Below are 22,176 nucleotides of genomic sequence, written 5' to 3'. Positions count from 1 at the left end.
AGTTCCTTCTTAAAATCATGTTTCGATTTCTTGACTGACGTAGATTGTGACAAATTATCTATCCTTGAACCTATTTTCTTTGCATATGGAAGCCGTACTTGGCCGGCCGTCAAGTTTCTCATTAGGGTCACCGTAGAGCATTGTGGAACACATATGTTTGATCAGCTAATGCACCATTGTCCGGCCCAGACGCACTAAAGGCCTTCTCATTTTATTATCCTCAAACGGGTGTCTGCGCCTTTTAGCGGTTGTAATTCGGATCATGAGTTTCCTTTGCCACGAACTTGCGCTCCTATTCAGCCCGATGTCTGCTCACTTCTGAGTTTTCCGGGCCCCCTGCTATGTCTGCGATTATTCCGAGGTACGTGGTCGAAATAGGTTTACTATAGGTTTTCTAAAGGGCCGCGTAGATTCCCAAAATAGCGCTTGTCTAGCTGTGATAAATTGCCGACTTATCATTACCCTGGGTTTTCAATTGACATATAGGGGATATTATGGATGTTGCTAGCTATGGTTCGATCTGGAATAATAGGGCTTTACAAATCCTCTGCCACTCGACAAATAACGTTGTTGGAATCTGGCTTTAATTTGCATTCCCCAACGATTCGAGGTCTCTAGGCACGTTCAAGCTTTGTCATCTCATGATCTTGATCCGTATATCCTAGGCCCATTATAATTGATATGCCTTCTTTGGCTATAACGATACCATTGCTTCTGGAGAGGAGGCAGCTTCGATTACGCTGAGGATTTCTGCGTTGCAAACCCCAAACCCCCAAAACCATGGTTACGCCTCCGCCTTGTAAACTATCATTTTTTCACTGTTTCTCTCTTTCCTTCTGTGACGTAATCTGTGACGGGCGACTGGGACTTATTAATGGGATAGCTCAACGACTCTGCGTACTGTAGACAATTTGAAAGCACCCACGCAAGGTTGATATGTATTCACTCAAATCTTTTACCATTTGGGGGCAATCGGAGAAGATCTGGTTCCCCAAAATCATAGGAACAGGATCTTCAAGTCCAATGACGCACTTGTGGAACATGACGGAGCTTATGGTCCAAGATCTCCGGACCAGCGGTGAATGAGCCGCTCGTTTCTGGAAGATAGCTTCAAAAAATCTAAGGTTCGGCATCGTAGAGATGTCCAGTTCGCTAGTGTCCTTGTCGATCCAGCTAAAAGTCAGTCGTCATCTCCGAGAAATTTAGTGCAGACCCAAGTGTGCAAAACTAGGTAGATAGGAACGATCGATTCGGATTCGTGGGGGCGATACGGTGGGGCGCACCTTCTCCTGGGATGCAGGGGTGTTCCCTGCCTTCCATGCCCTCCATCGCCTCTTTATCTGTGCTATGAAAAAATGTTCAATGCAATATAAGTCGCCATGACATGAGAATCAAGATCGAGCATGTGGGATCACTATGCATCCTAATGGCGAACTCGCTGTATGAACCCCAGTTAGGATGTTCAGCATCTGCTTTATTACCCAGTGAGGACTCGAGATGGTCGAGGACCCACCACCATCCCAAGAGAAACCAATTGATTTTTTGGATGATGATCATGGATCGACTCATTCCCCATGGCCCTCGTAGATCTAATGACGCACCATGTAATTGCTGGTCTCGCACATAAAGGCGCCTACAAGACACACCTCCATCTAGCATCACTTCTTCCTAATATACCATCAGAACTGAACCAACAAGATGTCCCAGTATGTCACTCTACCACATTCCGTTGTCACATCTTCCTTATTTCTGACTGATGACCCAGTACCCCGGAGCAACAGTTCGAAGAACTAACCAAATCCTCTAATGCCTCAAGTTGTGAGGTACTTGCTGTGTTTGATCAACTCAAACCCATCAAGCCAGACAAAATTACTGGATTCTGGAATGGCAAGAGTGTTAAAACCGGCCACCCAACCGAGAATAAACTCACATCCATGAGCTGGGCCGGTAAGACATTCCGTTCCACCGAGGATGTTGATCCTATCATAATTCATAACGAACATGACGCGAAGGTGTGGAATGCGAATTGGGGACATGCTAGGGTAAGTTAACATTTACATCTAACTTCTAACATAGGGGTAGGTTAAAACCAGAGAGCCTGAGAACAACGGCTGACGCCCATATAGCTCCGACAGATTGAGTGGCGTGGTGTTCTTTCGGCAGCTATGGTTTATGATGACTTTCCCATCATAGATTATTTCCGATATGTCAACGATGAAATGATTGCAGGTGCGATGGATGCAAAAACTTCAAATGCGGGAACTTTTTACTTCTGTCTCTACAAGTGAAATTACTCGCCTCTTGCCAAAACTAGACCGTCAATCTAGAGAGCAAGATTAATTCGGACATATCGAGTATCAACGCACGTTAAATGCAAGTTAAATTTCAATTATTCTAATTGTGCCTTAATGGTTGTCTCAAAGTCCTCGGGCTCTCTTCCCAAAATGGCAGCAAGAGCTGGAGATACGATAGCGGTCTCTCCTTGCTTAATAGCCTCCCATGCTGTGGCCCACTCCTTCGACAAATCCACACCATGATACGTATGTTTCTTTCCGACCTGCGGGAGCGACGCATACTCGTCAACAGAGATTTCGCGAATTTTGAGAGGTTTCCCGACTGCTCGTCCTAGAACCTCGACAGTCTCGGACAGGGAAAGTTCTCGTGGTCCAGAGAGAAGTATCTCTCCATTCAGGTAAGGAAATCCAGACGTGTCCTGGGTGTATTTTACGACGAGTTTGGCAGTCGCCTCTCCCAGCTCGTCTCTTTTGGCCCAAGCTACACCTGGCCCACTACCAGGGTGCGGGATTGTAATCTCATCAGCTGGATTCTTGAGATCAAACCAGGCAGTGTAAATGGGAAAGGACTCCGAGTACAGTCCCTCACGAACAGCGGTGTATGTAAAGCTGCCCGACTTTTCAGAGAGATACTTCTCGGTCGCAATATGTGCTCCCATCACATGCGCGAGGCTCTGGTCCTTTGAAACGCCGGCAAAGGCAAGCGAGGAGTAGAAAATATGCTTCACTCCACTTTTAATGGCAGCGTCAATCGCCAAACGGTGCGCCTAGGGATTTTGTTAGAGCTTGAGAAATGCTTTGGTATATTCATACGTACGTTGATTCGATGTTGTATCTCAAACGACGCATAGGAGATGAGCATCAACGTTTCGACCCCGTCAAATGCCTTATCCAAAGTGGATGGCTCATCGTAATCCGCCTGCCGAACGGTGGCGCCATTTTGGCTAAATTCAAACAGCTTCTCGGTGTGCCGTGCGATGAGAATGAGCTGCGAAGCTGGGACCAGTTTCGATAGATGATTGACGATGCTCGTGCCCAATCCGCCAGATGCGGGGAATATGCCAATCTTGCCGCTCATGTTGCGATATGATGCTGTATGTCTTAATACGTAGGGTTGGAGTTGAAGTCGGGAATGCAAATATCGAGAGTTGAGTGCCTTGCTGAAATTGTCGGGTTGGAGAAGAGTGAAACCAGCTAGATATGCCGCTCCTAGATGTCTTATGTACTGCTTCTTTCTTTCGGGCTTGGCGTATGTTGATCAGCTTATAAATCTTCAGTTCGGCGTTGAAGAAAGATGACGCGAAAAAAGGGCTTTAACTCCGTCGGCAAAGCCACAGAAGGTTGCTGCTCCACATTACGTGTTCCTCATGCCGTGAACACAAATGTGCGAAATTGCCCTCATTTTTCAGTGAGAGCACGATATTGCTAAATATGCCCTGGAGTTTCTTAAACAATAGGACAGAACTTTACAGTGCGCAGATCCTGGCCGCAGATGGCAGTCACTTTAACCCAGAAGATCAGCACGCTATGGCCAGAATGCGGTTAAAGGCTGTTAATATGAGAGTCTGCTTAATGAAAGCACTCAGTGGTCATAAAAAGCTCGTTCAGACATGACCGATAGAATGCGCGCTGAGCCTAGCTCGGTCAGGACACGGGCGAGAATGTTGAAAAATGAGTGCCGAGGCCAAACAAACGCCTGAAAAATGCCGGTCGCGGTTGTCTCCCAATCACAGGCCTCCGATTACTGTCATTAGGAGAGCTTCCAGGCATACTTGGCTGGCACATGTATGGCTCTCTATTGGTCCGATACTAAGCGATATAGTCGACAAGACAGACAGAACATCGCATGAACCCAACATATTCACCCCAATGGTATGTCCAAGGTGTATCCTGCTGGTAAATTTTGGACCCTGTGGTTTCACGAGTTGAATTTGAGCCATGACCTTGTCGCTATCCCTGGGCTTGCCAGTCGCCCAGAGTGTTCCTGCGAACCAATTAACAGAGCAAGTCATGGTCCGTTCCCTGAAAAGAAATCCAGGCCACGAACGTATTCCATGGCTCCAAAGGCGATAGGATGCCATTATGGTGTGGATTCATATGTAATGCTGCCAGACTCTCCGGCTTCTGAGCGTTTATTGGCAGATCAATAGATGGGGCTCAAGAAGTGACTTTCTCTCTATGACCCTTTCACCGTGCATAAACACCCACACGTCCCTTCACTGGCCAATTAGAACAGTTTGTCAATATACGGAGTAAGTGGAGTGTGTACAGTGGCATCCCAATGACGTGCCAGCGTGGGTGTTCTAGACAGACCCACATGGCCGCTTCCGGCAACGTCTGAATCTCGACCTCATGTGTTACCTCCTCGATTGGAGTGTTCCTAGCCAGAGACTGTTTGAGACCAAATTCTAACGACCCTCGTTCGCTCAAGGTTCCGAGCCAAGCCCTGATCGATGATACATGGATCGAGGGGTGTCCCTCTACAAGCCGGTAGTGACGTCTGCGACAACATTATGTTCCTAATTATTGTAAATTAAGTAGCGCTGTTAGGAGCAGCCCGCGCTGTTATAGTTGGAAAAAAAATCCGTGTCCTCGACCGAACCCATTCTGCCCATTGCTTCCCCCAGATCATCACGATGCGTTTTAACAAAAAGCGCCAGTCGGCCGATCAGTCGACTCTTGGGGGACCGCCCGGTCCTAACGGGCGTGGCCAGCTCCCCATGTTGCAGTTCCCAGACAAGCTGCGCTATAACCTCCTCTGTGTCATCGGGGAGTTCGTGGGCACTTTCATGTTCCTGTTCTTCTCCTTCGCTGGAACCCAGGTGTCCAATACGCCCAAGGCTCCCCATGGGTCTCCACCCAATACATCGAATCTGCTGTACAGCTCCTTGGTCTTTGGCTTCTCGTTGGCGGTCAACGTTTGGGCATTTTTCCGTGTCACTGGCGGGCTCTTCAACCCAGCGGTATGTAATAAAAAGATTTTAGTATCTATAATCCTCAAGCTAATAATATCAGGTCACGCTCGCACTCTGTGTGACTGGCGGAATGCCCCCCTTCGCGGCCTCTTTGTGTTCCCAGCGCAACTTCTCGGTGGCATTGCTGCTGCAGGTGTAGTGAGCTGTCTGTTTCCAGGACCAGCCAACTTCACTACTCGACTTGGTGGCGGTGCCTCGATCTCGCAGGGGCTGTTCATTGAGATGTTCCTGACTGCGCAGCTGGTTTTGGTCATCATCATGCTGGCTGTGGTCAAGCACAAGTCGACCTATCTGGCTCCCGTCGGAATTGGCCTTGCCTTCTTTGTGTGCGAGATGGTCGGTAAGTTATCATGTATATTGCGTGGTGAAACACTTATTGACAACTTTCCAGGTGACTTCTACACTGGTGGCTCCCTGAACCCGGCACGATCCTTGGGCCCCGACGTTATCAACCGTTCATTCCCGGGATATCATTGGATCTACTGGGTCGGTCCGCTACTTGGCTCCCTTCTCGCCTCAGGATTCTACGGACTGCTTGTACTTGTCCGTTGGCAAAACATCAACCCTGGTCAGGACTACGACGAATGGGAAGCCGAAGCCAAGGCAAGGAAGGAGTCAACAGTTCCTTCCGAACACACTGTCACCGATCAAGGTCATGGTCAGGACCAGCGCCGGTTTTACGCTGATGTCCCCCAGTCGAATGGTGGCAACTATGTTAATGGCGCGGAAGTCCGTCGCGAGTTGCCCCCCGATGAGCAGGTTTAAACCTGTATAGCTCCTACTTTCCGAGAATGATTGACACCGTCTTTGGGGCGAAGAGCTGACAATGTTTGGGTTGACTTGAATGTTGAAAAAAGTGGATGACTCTACATACACGGTAGAGTGGAGGTACATGGGGAGCTCGAGGTTGTAACTGACTAGGACATTATTTATGAACAACGGCTCATGCAGGCCGGGCACTTATAATTTGTCCATATAACATCAATATTCGTTTATTTTTTATGTTTATGAATTTTCAAATTCCAATATAATTACCCTTTATGTGCCATTGTAGCCATGTTATTTGTTTTATTTCACGGCCAAACAGGAACGGTCTCCAACACAACACTTAGATAGTGGCCAATGCCTCACTATACCCCTCGAAGATGATTTTTAGACACAATTGACACCCGGATACGCATCAGAGTACATAAAATGTGCAAGACTGGGACAAGTAGGAATTGCTTCCCTGGTTTATGCTTAATCTATCGAACATGCAGGGAGGACCAATTATTGGGATCTAGCCTATCTGTCGCGTACAGTGGGAATGAGATCTGTGATTCAAGGGCTGCCATCTCAACCACGAAGACAAAAACAACAAGGAACAAATGCGTGGAAAGTTCAGCTGGACTCCCACTCGATCTCTACTCTCTAAACGGCCCATCCAATAGTCGGTGTGTCCGGGATCCAAATCGGAGAGAAATTCGGAAGCAAGTTTAATTTGTACATTCTGCCTACTTTCGATGCCGAGAAAAGCCACCGAAGTGATTGTGCAACAATCCCGGCCTGGCATGCGCAGGGACTGCAGGGGGAAATCACCCCTTCCCAAAAGGACACGGTGCGACGACGCATGGGTAGATTCATGTCAGCCCTTATCTTTGTCCTTCAATAGGAGAGATATCTCAGGTGATCTGCCCACCGCCATTCCCCTCTTGAGTGTACACAACCCCTTGGCCATCCCGATCAGGCAAGGCCCTGTTTTACCCCGTGAACAGGGACTCCCAACTTTTTTTCACTCGTCACCTCTGAAAAGTAGCACCCTCCATGCGCAGCTGCAAAGTATCTAACGAAGACCTCTTCTGAGCTGCTTGCTCCCATGGAATCGAAGAGGGGGTCGCCAGCGGAGTCGGAGGCCCGCGCGCCCGGGCTTGCGGATTAGGGCGATATGGAATTACTAGGTAAGACAAGTGCAACATCTGGGGTTAATGAAGCGTCAGATTGACACATTCCACAGCAAGTATGGGATACAAGCAAGAACTCCGTCGACAGTATTCCACTCTGCAGGTGTTCGCGATTGCGTTCAGCATCATGGGCTTGGTGCCCTCAATCGCCTCAACTCTCCTGTTTTCGCTTCCGGCAGGACCAGTTGGCATGGTCTGGGTAAGCGACTGTACGGTGGAAATATACACAACACTATCCACTGACTTCTTTTGGTATAGGGGTGGTTGACGGCAAGCTCTTTCATATTTTTAGTCGGGTTATCAATGGTATTTCCCATCTCTCTAGCTACAGGTGAAAGCAATCTAACGAAATCTAGGCTGATCTTGCGTCTGCGATGCCAACTGCTGGAGGACTGTATTGGTGGACTTATTACTTTGCCGGAGAGAAATGGAAGAGCCCTTTGAGTTTCTTGATCAGGTATAGCAATACACTCGGTCTGATCGGTGGCATATGCTCTGTGGACTGTGAATGTAATCCAGCACAAACATGGCCACGACGCTGACTTGCACATCTATAGACACCCTCGCTCTTATGATCCTCTCTTGTGTCTCCATCAGCCGCGAAGATAACGGGTCCCCCTCGCGTGGAGTAATTTATGCCGTTTACGTAGTCCTTATCATTCTTCATGGCCTCTGCGGCTCCCTTGCCGGCCGACTGAAGCCTAAAGTCCAGACGGCTTGTATATATGCCAATGTTGCTCTTGCCATTGCGACTGTTGTTGCACTGCCGGTCGGTAAGGTTGCTCCAGGGGAGTCGCTTAACTCTGGCAGCTTCGTCTTCACCCATGTGGACAACAACACGACCTGGCCAGCGGGTTGGGCTTTCATGCTTGCATGGCTGGCCCCGATCTGGTCTATCGGCTCGTTCGACTCGTGCGTGCACATGAGCGAAGAGGCCATGCATGCCTCCAAAGCTGTGCCTCTGGGGATCATCTGGTCTGCTGGATCGACGTTCGTACCGGGGTTTTTAGTTCTAGAGGTAATGGCTGCTATTATGAACCGGGATGTGACCAAGACAATTAAGAGCAAGTTCGGGCAACCGATGGCTCAGGTATACCCACCATAGTTACCTTGTCTAGCTCATAGCTGACTTCATGATCAGATATACTACGATGCGCTAGGCAAGAACGGTGCACTTACCTTCATGGCCGTGATGTGCGTTATTCAATTCCTAATAGGCCTCAGCCTTGTACGTTGAGTTATTTCTCCAGCCACTCCATCACTATAACTTAATCATTTCCTAGATCGTCGCCGCCTCCCGCCAAGCATGGGCCTTCTCCCGTGACAGTGCTCTCCCTTTTTCTACTTTCTTCAGGCACGTCAGCAAACGCATTCAATATCAGCCAGTGCGCATGGTCTGCGGCTTAGCCGTCGTATGTCTGGCCTTAGGTCTGTTGTGCCTCATCAACTCCGCGGCAGCCAACGCCTTGTTCTCTCTGTTTGTGGCCAGCAACTATTTGTCATGGGGTACGCCTGTCTTTTGCCGCTTGGTGTGGGGCTCAGAGAGGTTTCGATCAGGGGAGTTCTACACGGGACGGCTGAGCAAACCAACTGCATGCGTTGCAGTCGTGTATCTTGTCTTTGGCGTCGTTTTGTCTATGTTCCCTTCAATGGGACCGAATCCATCGCGTATGTCTCTTTTCGTTCATTTTTGGGGCTGTGGAAAGTACTAATTGATCGTGGACCACAGCATCCAACATGAACTACACCGTGGTTATCAACGGCTTTGTCTGGGCTGGTTGCATGGCCTACTCCTTCTTCTTCGCGCACCGCTGGTATTCTGGTCCCCAAATGACGGTCGATGTGAACTGCTCTACCAACCCGGATAACAATATTCGTGCCAGTATGCCCCTTCAGCATGTTTATGGGTCTACGTCTGAAGGAGAGCCTATCAAGACGGACTGATTTTGCATTTTGCATCTCTCGGGTGGATGTGCATCATGCTTGCTATATATCCCGCACGGAATATAGTCGGATTCTCTGGTTAGAGATAAACTATTGTGGCTTGAACAAATATTTCAAAAGTTGATGGATTTGTGCATGGACAAATTGTTCAATTGTACAACCAAACTATATATATACAGCTTTAAAAATCCCGTAGGTAACATATAAACACCATCCCCTCTCTTAGGGGGAACCATGATAAGAAGCCTATGAACACACTGGCGAGGAAAGTCGTGAAGGTATAATAATGATATCAAGGGTCCGAGATCGAAGGCATTAGGAATCTCGGAACTGTTCAGGGAGAAAAAAACAGACACCCTTTACAGAGCAGCCATGATACCGAGCATACCAGCCATACCAGCAACAGCGGCACCGACGGCAGTAGGGCGGGCAACGGCACCGTTGGTGGTTCCAGATGGGCTGCCAGTTGCGGAGGCGGAGGGATTCATGGTCATCTTGGTGGCCTCGGTAGCGGTGGCCTGACCGTCGGAGTTAGTCGTGGTGGTCTCGCTGGTGGCAGTGGACCACTTGTGGGCGATCTCCGAGCCGGCGGACTGGAGGTTTGTGACGCCGGCGCTGTAGGCGCTCTCAGCGGCGGAAGCAATCTGGGCACCTTCGCCGGTCAGGGTCTTGACGGCGTTCTCGCCGCCGGTCTTGACCTCCTCCCAGATCGAGGTAGCCTCAGCGGGAAGATCGTTTATGCCGTTGATGCCCTTCGAGATACCGACGCCGGCGTCGGAGAGGATCGAGTTGACGTCAGGAACCTCGGGGTTAGGGTTGGCCATGGCCGAGGTGGCCAGGAGAAGGGCAGAGGAGACCAGGGTGAACTTCATTTTGCTGGTGAGTCGGTAGAATAAGGCAGACTTTTGGAGGTGGACAAGAGTAGTTTCAGGTAGAATTAATCGATCGATATGGAATTCACAAAGTCCGGGGGAGAGATGGCCCTCTTATGTATGTGTGGCGCGGGTCCGGTAGAAAGGCAATTTCCCCCTGAGTATTCATAGTAACGGGTCTTAGTTAACTTCTCACAGGATGCCAAGCAAAAGGGCATCTAGTGGCTGTGGCGACATCATCAGCCTTGTCAAAGTGTTGCGAAAATGGAGATCAGCGACTTGGTGCCGGAAGGGGATGCCAGGCTTCGCCCCGTCAGGTCCGTTCCATAATCCTGGAAAGCCAATCGTCAATCCACCAGGATCCACCAAGCACCACGGCCGACAGTCCAGTTGTGTGGTTCTCACGCGTCCATGTTCTCGGGGAAAGAAACCAAGCTATTGGTGATGATATGCGCGAAGGAGTTCCAGCAAGCAGTATGTCAGCACAGCCACCTTTGTAATTATCGGCTCCCATTTTAGAAACGTAGTATGCAAGGCCGTTAACGCTGCTGCCTTCTGGAAGCGTCGGAAGCCCCGGCAGTCACCGTCACGGCGTAGGCCCCTCACCCCACAGATCAACTGTCGGGAGGCTGTCTCAATGGGCGTTGGGGTGGATGCGGATGGGTCTCCTTGCGAGTTTTCCCGAATGCCGGTGGACCAGTGGCTTGGTCGGTAAACAAGCCACTTGGGCCGAGCTTGACCCTGAAATAGCATGTTTAGCGTGGTTTCATGACGATGGTGGAAGCCAAGCGCCGTTGCACATTGATGACGTTGGCATAGTAGCTAATTACTTTATTATATTATTGACCTGCTCGGTGTGAAACAAGAATAATGCAGAAGAGAATAGTAATTGAATCCATGAAAGACAGCGCCTGAGGCATAAGATCACGTGCCGGTCTAAAAAAAGAAACAAAAACCAAGACCGGTTATTCTCTAATTGGTCTATCATATGTGCAGCCAACTATGTATAGATCATGATTAGTATTACTCACCGCGTGGCAAACTGCCGATATGCCTGAATTATGGCCTCCCATCCACCGGGATGGCTCCTCTCGCGCGGATTCGTCTTTCCATCCAACACCATGACCTCCGTCATGCGCGTGCTGATCGAGTACCAGACCAAATTCTGCGGCGTATCAACCACGCGCAACATGTTTGCCTGGCATTTGCCCTTGCAAGGTTCATTGTATGCCCCATTCCATGGTCCATCAAAGAAAGCCCAGGCTGCCGAATTGTACAGCGCGATGTTGGATCCACCGTCGATATTGGTGGCCAACGCAGTGCGGCATTTCCGGTCATCCGTTGCGCACCATGAAAAATCTGGATCGCCGTACCGCGCGTTGGCAGTCCAAGGCTCTGGTGCTGCCTGGAGCTCTCCAGAGCCCTGCATGTAGGGGGTCTCCGATTGCAGCATCCCGGCGTAGACGTTCTGCGCTTTGTGGAAGTTGTAGTTGTAGAGCCAGTGATGTTCCGAGCCTGTGCCGGTCAGCCAAGTGCCCTTGGTCGACTCCACGAGCACTCCACGGCCGGTGGAGACGATGGTGGTCAAGTCGCTGTCCAGGTTATGGTCTGCAGTCCATCCCCAGAAGTTCTCGATGTATGCCGACGAACTCTGCGTCAGATGCATCACCATGAACGCGGCCATGCAGTTCTTTGGGTCCTGGGATGTGCAGGAGCGGGAAATGTTCGTGTCGACCGTGCCGCCTACTGTCACCATCGTGTTCCATAGTCCAACGTCCCCAGGAGATTCACCGGCGGCGTTAACCTCGACGATTTTGGCCCCGGGGAGAATCTCGCCTACCGCGAACCGCATGTCTTGAATCTCAATGAGGCCCACATCGCCGGGGTTCCCGACCCTGACGACGGGCTTAGGATTACTGGCATCACCGAAAGCCTCGCCGTACCCAGAAATAACGGACCACGCTTCACCCACGATACGAGATCCCACCGGAATGAGTATGGTATCCGTGACTCTGTAAATCCCAAAGGGGATATAGCTGATCTTGCAGTCGGCGGCATTCTGCGCCAAGATGGCGTTCAAGGATGCAGTATCATCTGCTATGCCATCGCCCGAAACCGTGTGGCCGGGAACAGTCTTGACATTGACAATTTGGTCGCTGTTGAAGTCACCATAGGTGGGCTGACTTTTGGTGAAGTATTTTCCGTCCACAAGAAGTTTCTCTGAACGCGTGGTCGACCAACTTCCCCCAGTCTGGTATCTACCGGGGGCGATAGTGCCCCAGTTCCAAGTGTCGACATGGCGAGTGGCGGGCAGCCGGACATTGCCCTCAGCATCAACCGCAATAGGAGCGTCCGTATAATGTGCCAGATTTTGAATGGTGAACTGGCTATTTCGGCCTCCTGGATCGTTGGACGAGTCATAAAACCGGATGACTGGACCGGAGTTCATCGATGTCGAATCGAGAAGCACCAAACTTCCCAGCGAGTTCTCGGTCATGTTGATCCCAGTCCCGCAGTCATTGAAGATAGCGCCCTCGAGCAGCACCGTCCATCCTCCCGCCGCGTCGAAAGCAGTGCCACAGGACTTGAAATAGATATCCTTGAAGTTGACTTGCTGGTTCGAATTTTTAATGCCAATCGCGCCACCGGTTATGTACTGTCTTTCGTTAAACTAGTAACCCAAAGATAGCGCATTCAACTCACCACATCCGTCACAGCAATAGTCGATCCGGCGTCAATATCAATTCCTGTATGCCCAGTCGAGGGTATCGGCATGCGGATTTGCACATTTGTCAAGCCAGACCCCTGCGCGACTCCCCACTGCAAGGCAGTAATGGTACTGTTGGCGTTGATGGCTGTGGTATCCAAGATGACATTCTTCACGAGCGTCATAAAGCTGGTCTCCGGGGGTCCATTTTCTTCGTCATATCCCATGACGAGATATTGACCACGAAAGTTCGCAGCGGCGGCGAGGATAGGCGGGTTCAGAGGGTCTCCAACGATGATGGTCCCCACCGTCAAGTTCAGTGTGCTTTCCAGCTGATACGTACCACCAGGCAAGAACACTTCAGCAGGAAATCGCGTTACTCCTTTTCCTTTGCGGGTCCCACCGTTGCCGTCGTCGTCGATCGCCTTCTGCAGATTACTTGTCTGGTCGCCCGATCCGTCATTGACAACCGAGTAGTCCATGACATTGCGATAGACTGGGTATCTGTTGGTCGTCTTGGCGTAAGGTGCGTATCCCGCGCCATCTCCATTATGATCCTGGTCGTCGAGCCAGTATGTACCCGGCGAAGCTGCCGGACCGGGGCATGCTTTCGTGGCGGCCGCGAAACTGGGACTGCTCGATCTGTAGATTTTAGAAATTAGCAAATGAATGCTTCATTTTCACTGCAGACAATATATGTCACATACGAAGATGTCGGAGTTAGAGTTGCATGAACGTAAGGATTGAGCCAGTCCGGCGGCGAGGGGATTAATCGAATGGGCGCATGGATAGATCGAATAGGGTCAGGAATAGTCGGGATGGGCTCGTTGATCGGCCAAATAGGAACAACTGCACTCGAAGCAGTAGCAAAAACCGCTAGCAACCCAGTCAAAGAAAATGTGTTCCGCATCCTTAACAGTCCTCAATCAATCCTCGTCCTCGCATCAATCCCGATCCCAAATACGCCACAAGAACGAGAAACAAGAAGTTTGGAGAAAGAACGAATGACAAGAAATGAAAAAAAGAATGACAACCTTGCGACAGAGAATCACGGAACTTGACTATCACTGGTAGCTATGGGCCCGTCAAGGTGGTGATTATCTTGGATCTGGAATGCAAGTTGGGCTGATCGTCGCCCCTTGCGAGACCCGGGATTTGTAAACGTGCCGGGAAGAGGCGTGTGCAGAGCTGAGGATTTCAAATAGTTGAACTCCAGCACAGATTTTCATTTATGTATTAGATCTATATAGTGTGCAACCTCATACCATCAAGGGGGTGGTCTTGGCTTATCCATATTCCCGATTAGGAATATCGTGGCTGGGCGATTGAATCCTTCATCGGCACTGATTCAAAATAACGACTCCATTAGGATTACACACAAGATGTAGCTTCTTAGTCGACAATAATGATCAATCTTGAGATTTAGCCATGGCGAATCTCAGAAAAGCCACATGGCTGCGGCTAAAGTTCGGGATGCCGCATCGACCGGAGCAACTCCTTGCGTCAGTAGCTATGTTTTGGCCCAGTAACAGGATAAGCTAAAATAGCATGCCGTAGAGAAGAACGCACTAGCCAAATATGCGCATATACCTAGCTCCTCTCGCAATCCACAAGAAGCAAAGAAGTGGGCTTGTTCCGTGTCCGCCCCGGGTCCCTTTGAACTGGAGATGCTGCGAAACACAACCAACTTGAAATTTACATTGCGCTTAGATCTTAAAAACTTGTGGGCAATAATTTTCTCCAGTAAACTACCTATCTTACTTCCGGGCTGTCGTTCCGATATAGTGACGTTAGCATCGAGAGCCGTGGGTCGTGCGCGGCAACAAAGCTTAAGCTAGTATAGTACTCGTGCACATATTGCCTCGATGAGCTCATAAAAGCAAAGCAAGTACATATACTCATTAGGATCTCTTACTTACAGAGAGGACTTGCGTGAAGTTCGAGAAAAAAGCGAGTATCATCCCTCACATCGACCATTCACTTGGCAACGGCGGGTGGTGATAGAAACTGGGCCTTCCGAACAGGGTCATTGACGGCAAGCGAGACGGTGGCGCGAAATATCTCGGCTTTCCTCAGACTGTTCTTTGTAGTGAAGTCCCCCGATGTTGGGCCAGTGAGGCTACGGCATATCTTGTCGCCTCCATGTCCGAGCAGGAAAGCAGCAGCGAGGATTCATCTATCCACAACAGCGGCGAGAGACTGAGAGACGGAGACCGCGAAAGATTGGAACACTCACCGGAAAGACAAGAACATGGCGACTCGGAAAACAACGAGCGAGTCGAAGCGCCTCGCATGCCGCGCGTCCGATTTGGATCAAATGCCAATTTCTGGAAAGAGGCGCCTCGAAATCCTCCATCCGAAGATGTGCGTGCCGAATGGGATAGGTCGCTGCGCGAAGGACTATCACATCGGCCAACCATGCCTTACTCGCACGAGTCTGCGGATATTACAGACACGCCGCTGCGGGAGCGAGCCGACCAGGCAGATCGGGCAACAACCAAAGAAGAAAAGCCTGCTGATGAGAAAGTACCGGAAGAGGGCAAGAAACCAATCTACAATCCTGAGCGATGGACGCCTTCCAGCGTTAAAGATCGACTTTATTCAGCAACCAAATCCATCAAAATTAGAATTACAAGCATCAGCAACTTGCTGGGACGTCCTGCCGCTGATGGAGATGACCTGAGACCCGGTCTGTACCGACCAGAATGGGCGTCTGGGGGTGAAGTTCCTCTGTCAGACGTCACAGACAACAAGCACAAGACAGATGAAGAGAAGCGGCAGCACCAGGCAGCAACCAGCTCCGAAGCCCATCGTCTGGTGCGAGATCTGACGCAAGATCACTCGGCCAAACGTCGCAAACGTCGCGGTAGACCGTACCCCCAGAGGGGTACCGAATTCAGCGGAGGAGAGAATGAGTCCGGGCTCGAATCAGGGCTTCGATATCGCTCAGGTGGTGGGGGGATTTTGTCGCAGTTGATCAAGCTCAATAACCCCAGCCAGGGCCAGAGTGGGGGGGACAACACCGGTATGTCTCGAACATCAAGTCCGTCTTCTGTCGATAATTCTATATCGCGCGGTCCAGCTTCTGGCGCTACCTCGACCGCGGCGACGCCCAGCAAGCGGGATAAGCCCAAGTGGTATAAGAAACCACCGAATGCTTCGACGGCAACACTGATAGGAGCCGGATCAGGAAACGCCAGCGGAGCAGCAACCCCTGTGTCCAGTGAGGTTATGTCGGCAGCGTCCAAACGACAAGGGAAACTGTCAAACAGTAATATGAGACTGGAGGACGAGATCCGAGTGACGGTACACATTGCCGAGATCATTGCCCGACAACGGTATATCATGCAACTCTGTAAGGGCCTCATGGCCTTCGGGGCGCCGACACATCGACTGGAAGAATACATGCAGATGACCGCCAAGGTGCTGGAGGTGGATAGCCAGTTTCTCTACCTGCCCGGCTGCATGGTCATGTCGTTTGATGATCCCTCGACGCGCACAACAGAAGTCAAACTAGTCCGTATTGCTCAGAGCGTCGACCTCGCTAAACTCGCGGATACACATCTGATCTATAAAAACGTCATCCACGACGTGGTCGGTATTGAAGAGGCGATCCAGGAGCTAGAGGATGTCCAGAACAGAAAGCCTCGATTCAACAAGTTCATTGTCGTCTTGGTGTACGGTTTGGCTACTGCCACCGTTGGCCCGTTCGCCTTCAACGCACGACCAATCGACATGCCCATCATCTTCCTCAACGGGTGTCTCGTTGGCGCGATGCAGAACGTCGCTGCACCACACTCGGTGCTCTATGCAAACGTCTTCGAAGTGACAGCCTCAGTCTTGACATCCTTTCTCGCTCGAGCCTTTGGCAGCATCCCACGCACGGTCGTAGACGGAAAACGACAGGGAAATCTATTCTGCTTCTCAGCCATTGCGCAAGCCTCAATTGCATTAATCCTCCCTGGGTTCTTGGTGCTCTGCAGCAGTCTCGAACTACAGTCCCACCAAATTATCGCAGGTTCAATCCGAATGGTGTACGCGATTATCTTCTCCTTGTTTCTTGGCTATGGCATCACTGTCGGAACAACCCTCTACGGACTCATGGACGACCAGGCGACATCGTCCATCTCCTGCCCGCCAGAAGGCGCGTTCAAGAATCCCTATGTGCAGCGGTTTCCCTTCGTAGCCATCATGTCCGTCTGGCTTCTGATCATCAACCAAGGGAAATGGAAACAAGGCCCGCCGATGACCATCATCGCGCTGTCGGGGTATATCAGCAACTATTTCAGTACGAAGAAGCTGGGCTCGAACTCGCAAGTCGCGAACACCGTTGGCGCGTTCACGATCGGCATCATGGGAAACCTGTACAGTCGTCTCTGGCACGGACACGCTGCAACCGCTATTCTACCTGGAATCTTTGTCCTGGTGCCATCAGGTCTCGCGGCGTCGGGGTCTTTGATCACGGGCGTGGAATCTGCAGACCAAATTCGGCAGAATGTTTCATCGAAGACCGCTCCTAACTCTTCGCCTGGGGCTGGACTGAATAGTAGTTCGGTATTTAGCCTAGGTTTTGGCATGATTCAGGTTGCTATTGGGATTACGGTGGGGCTGTTTTTGTCTGCATTGATTGTTTATCCGTATGGCAAGCGGAGGAGTGGACTGTTCAGTTTTTAAGTTGATGTTGGTGTGCTACCCCCCAGTCGAGTGCTTGCTGGAACTGGAATTGGTTGTATATACGTTGGGAAGTTCATAAGAATTAGACTGGATTTCTTTGGAATCACGAAGGATGGGATATATATCTGAATTAGACTTCCCAACCTTTAACGGCACACCTTTCACTGGCTTTAAAGTGCCTTGAGTGCCCTACAAAGGGATTCCAAGTTGATTACAGACCTGCTGAGCCCCACAGATAGTAATCTGACGTGACAGAATAAACACATGCCCTATCTATACAACCACAGCTATACAACGCAACGCTATGCACGTTGAAGAAAGTCCCCTAGGAACAGCCACGATGTCGCTCAAAAAGGCCAGTAAAATCAAGGTCTAAAGGCTATGTAAGGCCCAAAAACTAACTTTAATCTAAACATCATACATCATCTATTGAGGTCGCTCATGTGGATTTGAATGTTGATGTTGATGCGGAGTAGATGTGGACGTCGTCTGGTCCCGCCAGGCGGCGTACCCCAAAAGCTCTAGAAGGTGTCGTTCACGATGCACAAATGTAATGTAACCGTCTGTAACAAGGAATCTTTTCGCGTGATCCAATAGAATCTGGGATCGAGTGGGAGATGTGGAGAGGGCGAGAAGGAGAGTAGGCGACATGAGAATCTTGTCACCGAAGGGACCGCGTCGAGTGCACTCTGACAATATTCCACAGGTGTTCTTGTCAAGAGCAAGTGACTCGCCGTACTGCTCCAACATTCCGTTTCTCGCAATGAATTGCAGGATCGACTCTAGCGAGTCAGTCTGGACAATATTCTGTGGTGAAGAGATCTCCGCGTCTGCGAGAGCCCGCTGCAAGGCGATAGTGTACTCCAGATCCTCGAACAGGGGCGTAAGCTGCATACTCGCAGGGGACGAATCCCCCAGCACAGGTCTATCGTAGCCCAATTTCTTTCTCCAGAAGAAATTGCACAAGATTAATGAGACAATGCATGGGATCAGGACGATATATCCCCACCAGCGCTCAGCCGTAACCATCGATGCGGCGCCGGCGACCAGTCCATTAAGCCCACTCACAAAGGCATGCCATTTAAAGCGACTAGACCGGACCTGCAGTCTGCGGCGAATAGTGTCGCTCGGTTTCTGGGCGAGGACAGCTGCGTCGTGGACGCGGAATCGGTGCAGAAGGTACGCGGACCAGATGGCGTTGACAAGACCAAATATCGCGGCCAGCGCGTTGCCAATATACCCAGACAAAAGATTGCTCGCTTTGTAAACTCTATGGTTCGCACCACCGATCGCCATCAGCGTCCCGATACCAACAAGCACCGAGCCCGCGCCCATGAGCATATCCATGACGAGGCGGTCCACGGCCTCCGTGCCGAGTTCACGAACCCCAACACCCAACCGGCAATCCAGCAGGCTCACCAAATCAGGATTACGATCATGATAAACCCGCAGTCGCTGGAGATAGCCCCTCTCCGTGCGCAACAACTTCACATTCTGCCACGAGAGCCGAAAATCCCTCACCGCGACGAGCGCCATCCCCAGCGCAAACGCGCCCCCAATGCCCATCAGCACAGCTGCAAAGCGCGGCACAGGGATCTGGTTCCATACATTAGCAGCGAAGTCGCCGGCGTTCGCTAGCTCGAGGTATCCCACGCCGGCGAGCAGGCTATTTTTGAACTGCTGCTGTCGCCAGAGCCGGAAGCGGCCGCCGCGGCGGACCAGGATGACGGTATCTTTTGTTGACTTGAACGATTCACTCCAGGTAAGATCACTTGCTTCGCGGAGAAGATTGGCGACTATAGGCTGTGGTGGTGTGGGTTTGAGGGCTGAGAGTTCCAAGTCGGAGTCGTCCATGGTTTTTGAGCAGGGGATGGTGATGCGGGCTTGTGACGGTGGGGTTATAAGGGTGTCACAGGAGGAGGCGGCGGCGGCGGCGGGTGTCGTCGTCGCCATGGTGAGAAGGGGAGGGCATGTGCTTGGTGTGGGAGGGTTTCACACTCCGGGAGGCATTGTTTGAGTGGCACGAAGGAGGGAGGTAGAATTGGAGGAAGGAGGGAAGAATTTTGGGTAGGTGATGTCCAAGTAGGGAGGAAGTGAGGGTTATTAAGGAAGAAGAAGGTGAGAGGAAGTAAAAAAGAGGAAAGAAAGAAACAACAGACGGCGGAAGAAACTGGAAGCCCGTACTACAAATAAGGCCGCAAAGGATCGGCATCAGCCGGCTTGGCAGCCCTGTAGGGCTGAGCACGATGAACACATACAGTACATAAGGCAACAACATTTCAACCGACATAAATCTACAATAGTAAATATCTAAAACTAATCTATGCAGATTTGGACATTTTCAGCGCATGCCCTGAAGTTTTATTCGTATTCAGCGCGCGGATCAGCTTGACCCCCGCGTCCGTCATGTCGGTCGTGGTCGAAATGTGAGTGTGCTTAGGCCCGTTCCAGAACTGGGCCTCGCGGTCGGACCCACACAGGTCTTCGTCGTGCGAGAGTTCACCTGTTGGTGATGGAGTGCCGTCTGGCGAGGGTTCTGTAGCTGTCGTGGAGCAGTAGACATTGACTTTTTCGTTGAAGCGCACGCGGTGCCGAGGTTTGGTGGTCAACGACACCGGGGAGCTGGGGACTCCTGATTCTGCTGCTGCGGTGCGTGCTGCGAGGACACCTTTGCGTACTGCGTACCGCCGGGCCTCCTCGCGGGATATGGTATCTGAGAAGATCTTTCGCAGGGCGGTTGCGACCGCGAAGCGGGTGACCAGGTAGGCTTGCTCCGCGATGAAGACCGTTAGTAGGAGATACGACAGGCGAACTTCGGAGATAGGTCCGCGGTAGAGATGCACAATGGCTGCGGTGGAGAGCGTGCCCAGCCAGGCCAGGAACTCGAGCCCTAGCAGCGAGGGACCGATGGAGTCCGACCGGATGGGTGGCGGGCGCTGGCACTCGAGAGTCAACTTGAAGAAATCGCCACGCACTTCGAGCCAGTTGTTGAGCAGAAACCCCAGGGGCACTAGTGGCCACGCCACGCCGAACAAGGCCAAGTATCCGAACTGCACGCACATTTCCAGGATATCCTCCTCGACCTTGTATTCGTCGGCATCGGCCTCCGCGCGCACGCGCGCCAGGAAAGATGCTTCATCTGGCGGGTCGATAAATAGGAAATTGGAGAGACTGGCAGCCCTGGATAAGCTGCGCTTACGGCCCATTTCTGCTTTGCGGTCACTGTAGCTGCGCCATTTCTGCCATAATGTCTGCTTGACATAGGGCAGCACCACCTCTTGCCCGAAATTAAGGACCTGTGCCGTCATCGACAAGTAAATCACTTCCTGCTGAAACCGGTTGGTGTCCACCTGAAAGTCGGTGTACGAGTGGATCGACTTGGTCTCGAGGCCGGTTCGCCGCAGGAGGTCTAAACGCGGCACAATCAATGCTCCGAATGGGACATAGACATATGCCGTCAGTATGGTAGGGAGAAAGGCCGTAATGAAATGCATGACAAAGGTCTTTTGCGTTTGGGCCAAATCGTACTGGTCCTGCGTACGGTAGTTTTCGTAGTCGGTCAAGCACGTCGCCATGTTGGTGAGAAACGGGTTAATGACTGGAAGGGTGAGTGAGAAGAGCACCGTGGGCACGAATTCCAGGTACCCCTTCAGTGGCCCTTCGTAAACTTCCGAAATGAACACTTCCGAGGCAAAAGTGACCACAATCAACGTGCCGAGAGCCAGAGTCGCGACAGACGCAAAGGGGATCAGGAGTAACTGGCGCAAGAGCTGCTTCCACGCCGGAAAGGTCTGTTCGAGCTGACCCGTGATTGGATCGCGGATCTCCTTCTCCCATTGGTACTGGATGCGGTTGACCTTGAGCCGTGCGACGCCCTTAACGCCCCATCGGAGGCTGAGATCGGCCTCGCGGATCTTCCAGTACTCGACGAACACAATACACCAGAGACACAGAACGGCGCCATAGACAATCGAGTACGGGCCCAGATACATCCAGCCAATGACGCCCAGCACCGTGGGCACAATGAGGAATAGCGAATAACATTGAATGAAAGCGTAGTAGAATGCAACCTGCAAGGACGGATCGTCCAGCAATGTTAGTGGGATAGATGCAAGGGCGGCAGACGCCGAAGGCAATAAGCAACAACCTTTTCACCAAACAATTCTCGAATGATATCCAGATCCTTGGCGGTCAGCACCGTGGTTTTGCTCCATTTCCTGAGAAGTTCCCCACAGGCGTCCTGGTCGTGTAATGGGAACGAAGCCGTGACATTCTTCCACTTTCCGAATTTGGGTGTGACGCCGGCCCCGCCGAGTTCCTTTTGCCAGGTGATTGTATGGTAGACCGAGCGAAGCTCCTCAGCGGGCGTGTCTGCGGCGGCGGTAGTGTGTTCGTCACCCACGGGCAAGGTATGGGTGATTCCACACAGCCAGTCATTTAGTCTGGATTTATGGATCATGTGGCCTAACTGATCGCGCGGGACGCGGATGCAGACCAGAAGAGATGCACCATAGCCGTGGCGGACCTGGACGCGAAGACCAGCTTCGGTCAGGTCATGGATGAGGGTGCGGTATTCTGCAATGGCCTGTGATTGGTCTGAGGGGTCCGTCAGTACCAGTATATGCCGATTATTGTGAATAATGATGTACCAATATCACCAAACTCATACTGCAGCACCCAGTCGACGCCGAGGTTGTCGTTCTCCTCCTCGGCGTCCTTGCCATACCCTGCGAGCCAAGACATCTTGGGTCGGGGAATGGCAGGGGGGAA

At 51.3% G+C, this 22,176-nt stretch overlaps 9 protein-coding genes across 9 annotated transcripts; 4 read left to right on the top strand and 5 right to left on the bottom strand.

Annotated features, from left to right (window-relative positions):
- Window positions 1-1,698: 1,698 nt before the first annotated feature.
- N7474_005159 (DUF4334 domain-containing protein) lies at window positions 1,699-2,288 on the top strand (the record flags this gene model as incomplete). The annotated part of the gene is made up of 3 exons (XM_057196574.1): window positions 1,699-1,706; window positions 1,766-2,042; window positions 2,127-2,288. The coding sequence occupies 3 exons, from the start codon at window positions 1,699-1,701 to the stop codon at window positions 2,286-2,288; spliced, it is 447 nt and encodes a 148-aa protein (XP_057053970.1).
- A 101-nt stretch (window positions 2,289-2,389) lies between these two features.
- On the bottom strand, window positions 2,390-3,372 carry N7474_005158 (NmrA-like family protein; the record flags this gene model as incomplete). Its single annotated transcript, XM_057196573.1, has 2 exons — window positions 2,390-3,061; window positions 3,112-3,372. The coding sequence occupies 2 exons, from the start codon at window positions 3,370-3,372 to the stop codon at window positions 2,390-2,392; spliced, it is 933 nt and encodes a 310-aa protein (XP_057053969.1).
- Window positions 3,373-4,930: 1,558 nt separating this feature from the next.
- Window positions 4,931-6,034, top strand: N7474_005157 (uncharacterized protein; the record flags this gene model as incomplete). Its single annotated transcript, XM_057196572.1, has 3 exons — window positions 4,931-5,257; window positions 5,297-5,609; window positions 5,661-6,034. 3 exons carry the CDS (start codon window positions 4,931-4,933, stop codon window positions 6,032-6,034), a joined length of 1,014 nt encoding a protein of 337 aa, XP_057053968.1.
- A 1,233-nt stretch (window positions 6,035-7,267) lies between these two features.
- On the top strand, window positions 7,268-9,153 carry N7474_005156 (putative GABA permease (Uga4); the record flags this gene model as incomplete). Its single annotated transcript, XM_057196571.1, has 6 exons — window positions 7,268-7,408; window positions 7,566-7,666; window positions 7,729-8,299; window positions 8,351-8,437; window positions 8,493-8,877; window positions 8,939-9,153. The coding sequence occupies 6 exons, from the start codon at window positions 7,268-7,270 to the stop codon at window positions 9,151-9,153; spliced, it is 1,500 nt and encodes a 499-aa protein (XP_057053967.1).
- A 359-nt stretch (window positions 9,154-9,512) lies between these two features.
- On the bottom strand, window positions 9,513-10,025 carry N7474_005155 (putative GPI anchored protein; the record flags this gene model as incomplete). Its single annotated transcript, XM_057196570.1, has 1 exon — window positions 9,513-10,025. One exon carries the CDS (start codon window positions 10,023-10,025, stop codon window positions 9,513-9,515), a length of 513 nt encoding a protein of 170 aa, XP_057053966.1.
- A 1,027-nt stretch (window positions 10,026-11,052) lies between these two features.
- On the bottom strand, window positions 11,053-13,373 carry N7474_005154 (glycoside hydrolase family 55 protein; the record flags this gene model as incomplete). Its single annotated transcript, XM_057196569.1, has 2 exons — window positions 11,053-12,681; window positions 12,729-13,373. Coding segments are annotated over 2 exons (2,274 nt in total), but the record flags the coding sequence as incomplete, so codon positions are not given.
- A 1,501-nt stretch (window positions 13,374-14,874) lies between these two features.
- Window positions 14,875-17,406, top strand: N7474_005153 (threonine/serine exporter family protein; the record flags this gene model as incomplete). The annotated part of the gene is made up of 1 exon (XM_057196568.1): window positions 14,875-17,406. One exon carries the CDS (start codon window positions 14,875-14,877, stop codon window positions 17,404-17,406), a length of 2,532 nt encoding a protein of 843 aa, XP_057053964.1.
- Window positions 17,407-17,832: 426 nt separating this feature from the next.
- Window positions 17,833-19,359, bottom strand: N7474_005152 (uncharacterized protein; the record flags this gene model as incomplete). Its single annotated transcript, XM_057196567.1, has 1 exon — window positions 17,833-19,359. One exon carries the CDS (start codon window positions 19,357-19,359, stop codon window positions 17,833-17,835), a length of 1,527 nt encoding a protein of 508 aa, XP_057053963.1.
- A 368-nt stretch (window positions 19,360-19,727) lies between these two features.
- N7474_005151 (anoctamin family protein) lies at window positions 19,728-22,149 on the bottom strand (the record flags this gene model as incomplete). Its single annotated transcript, XM_057196566.1, has 3 exons — window positions 19,728-21,476; window positions 21,554-22,002; window positions 22,056-22,149. 3 exons carry the CDS (start codon window positions 22,147-22,149, stop codon window positions 19,728-19,730), a joined length of 2,292 nt encoding a protein of 763 aa, XP_057053962.1.
- Between the last annotated feature and the right edge of the window lie 27 nt (window positions 22,150-22,176).

The sequence above is a fragment of the Penicillium riverlandense genome (genome assembly GCF_028828495.1).
Source record: "Penicillium riverlandense strain IBT 135883 chromosome Unknown utg000003l_segment0_segment0, whole genome shotgun sequence".
Taxonomy (NCBI): Eukaryota; Fungi; Ascomycota; class Eurotiomycetes; order Eurotiales; family Aspergillaceae; genus Penicillium; species Penicillium riverlandense.
This window is presented reverse-complemented; position numbering and strand designations above follow the sequence as displayed.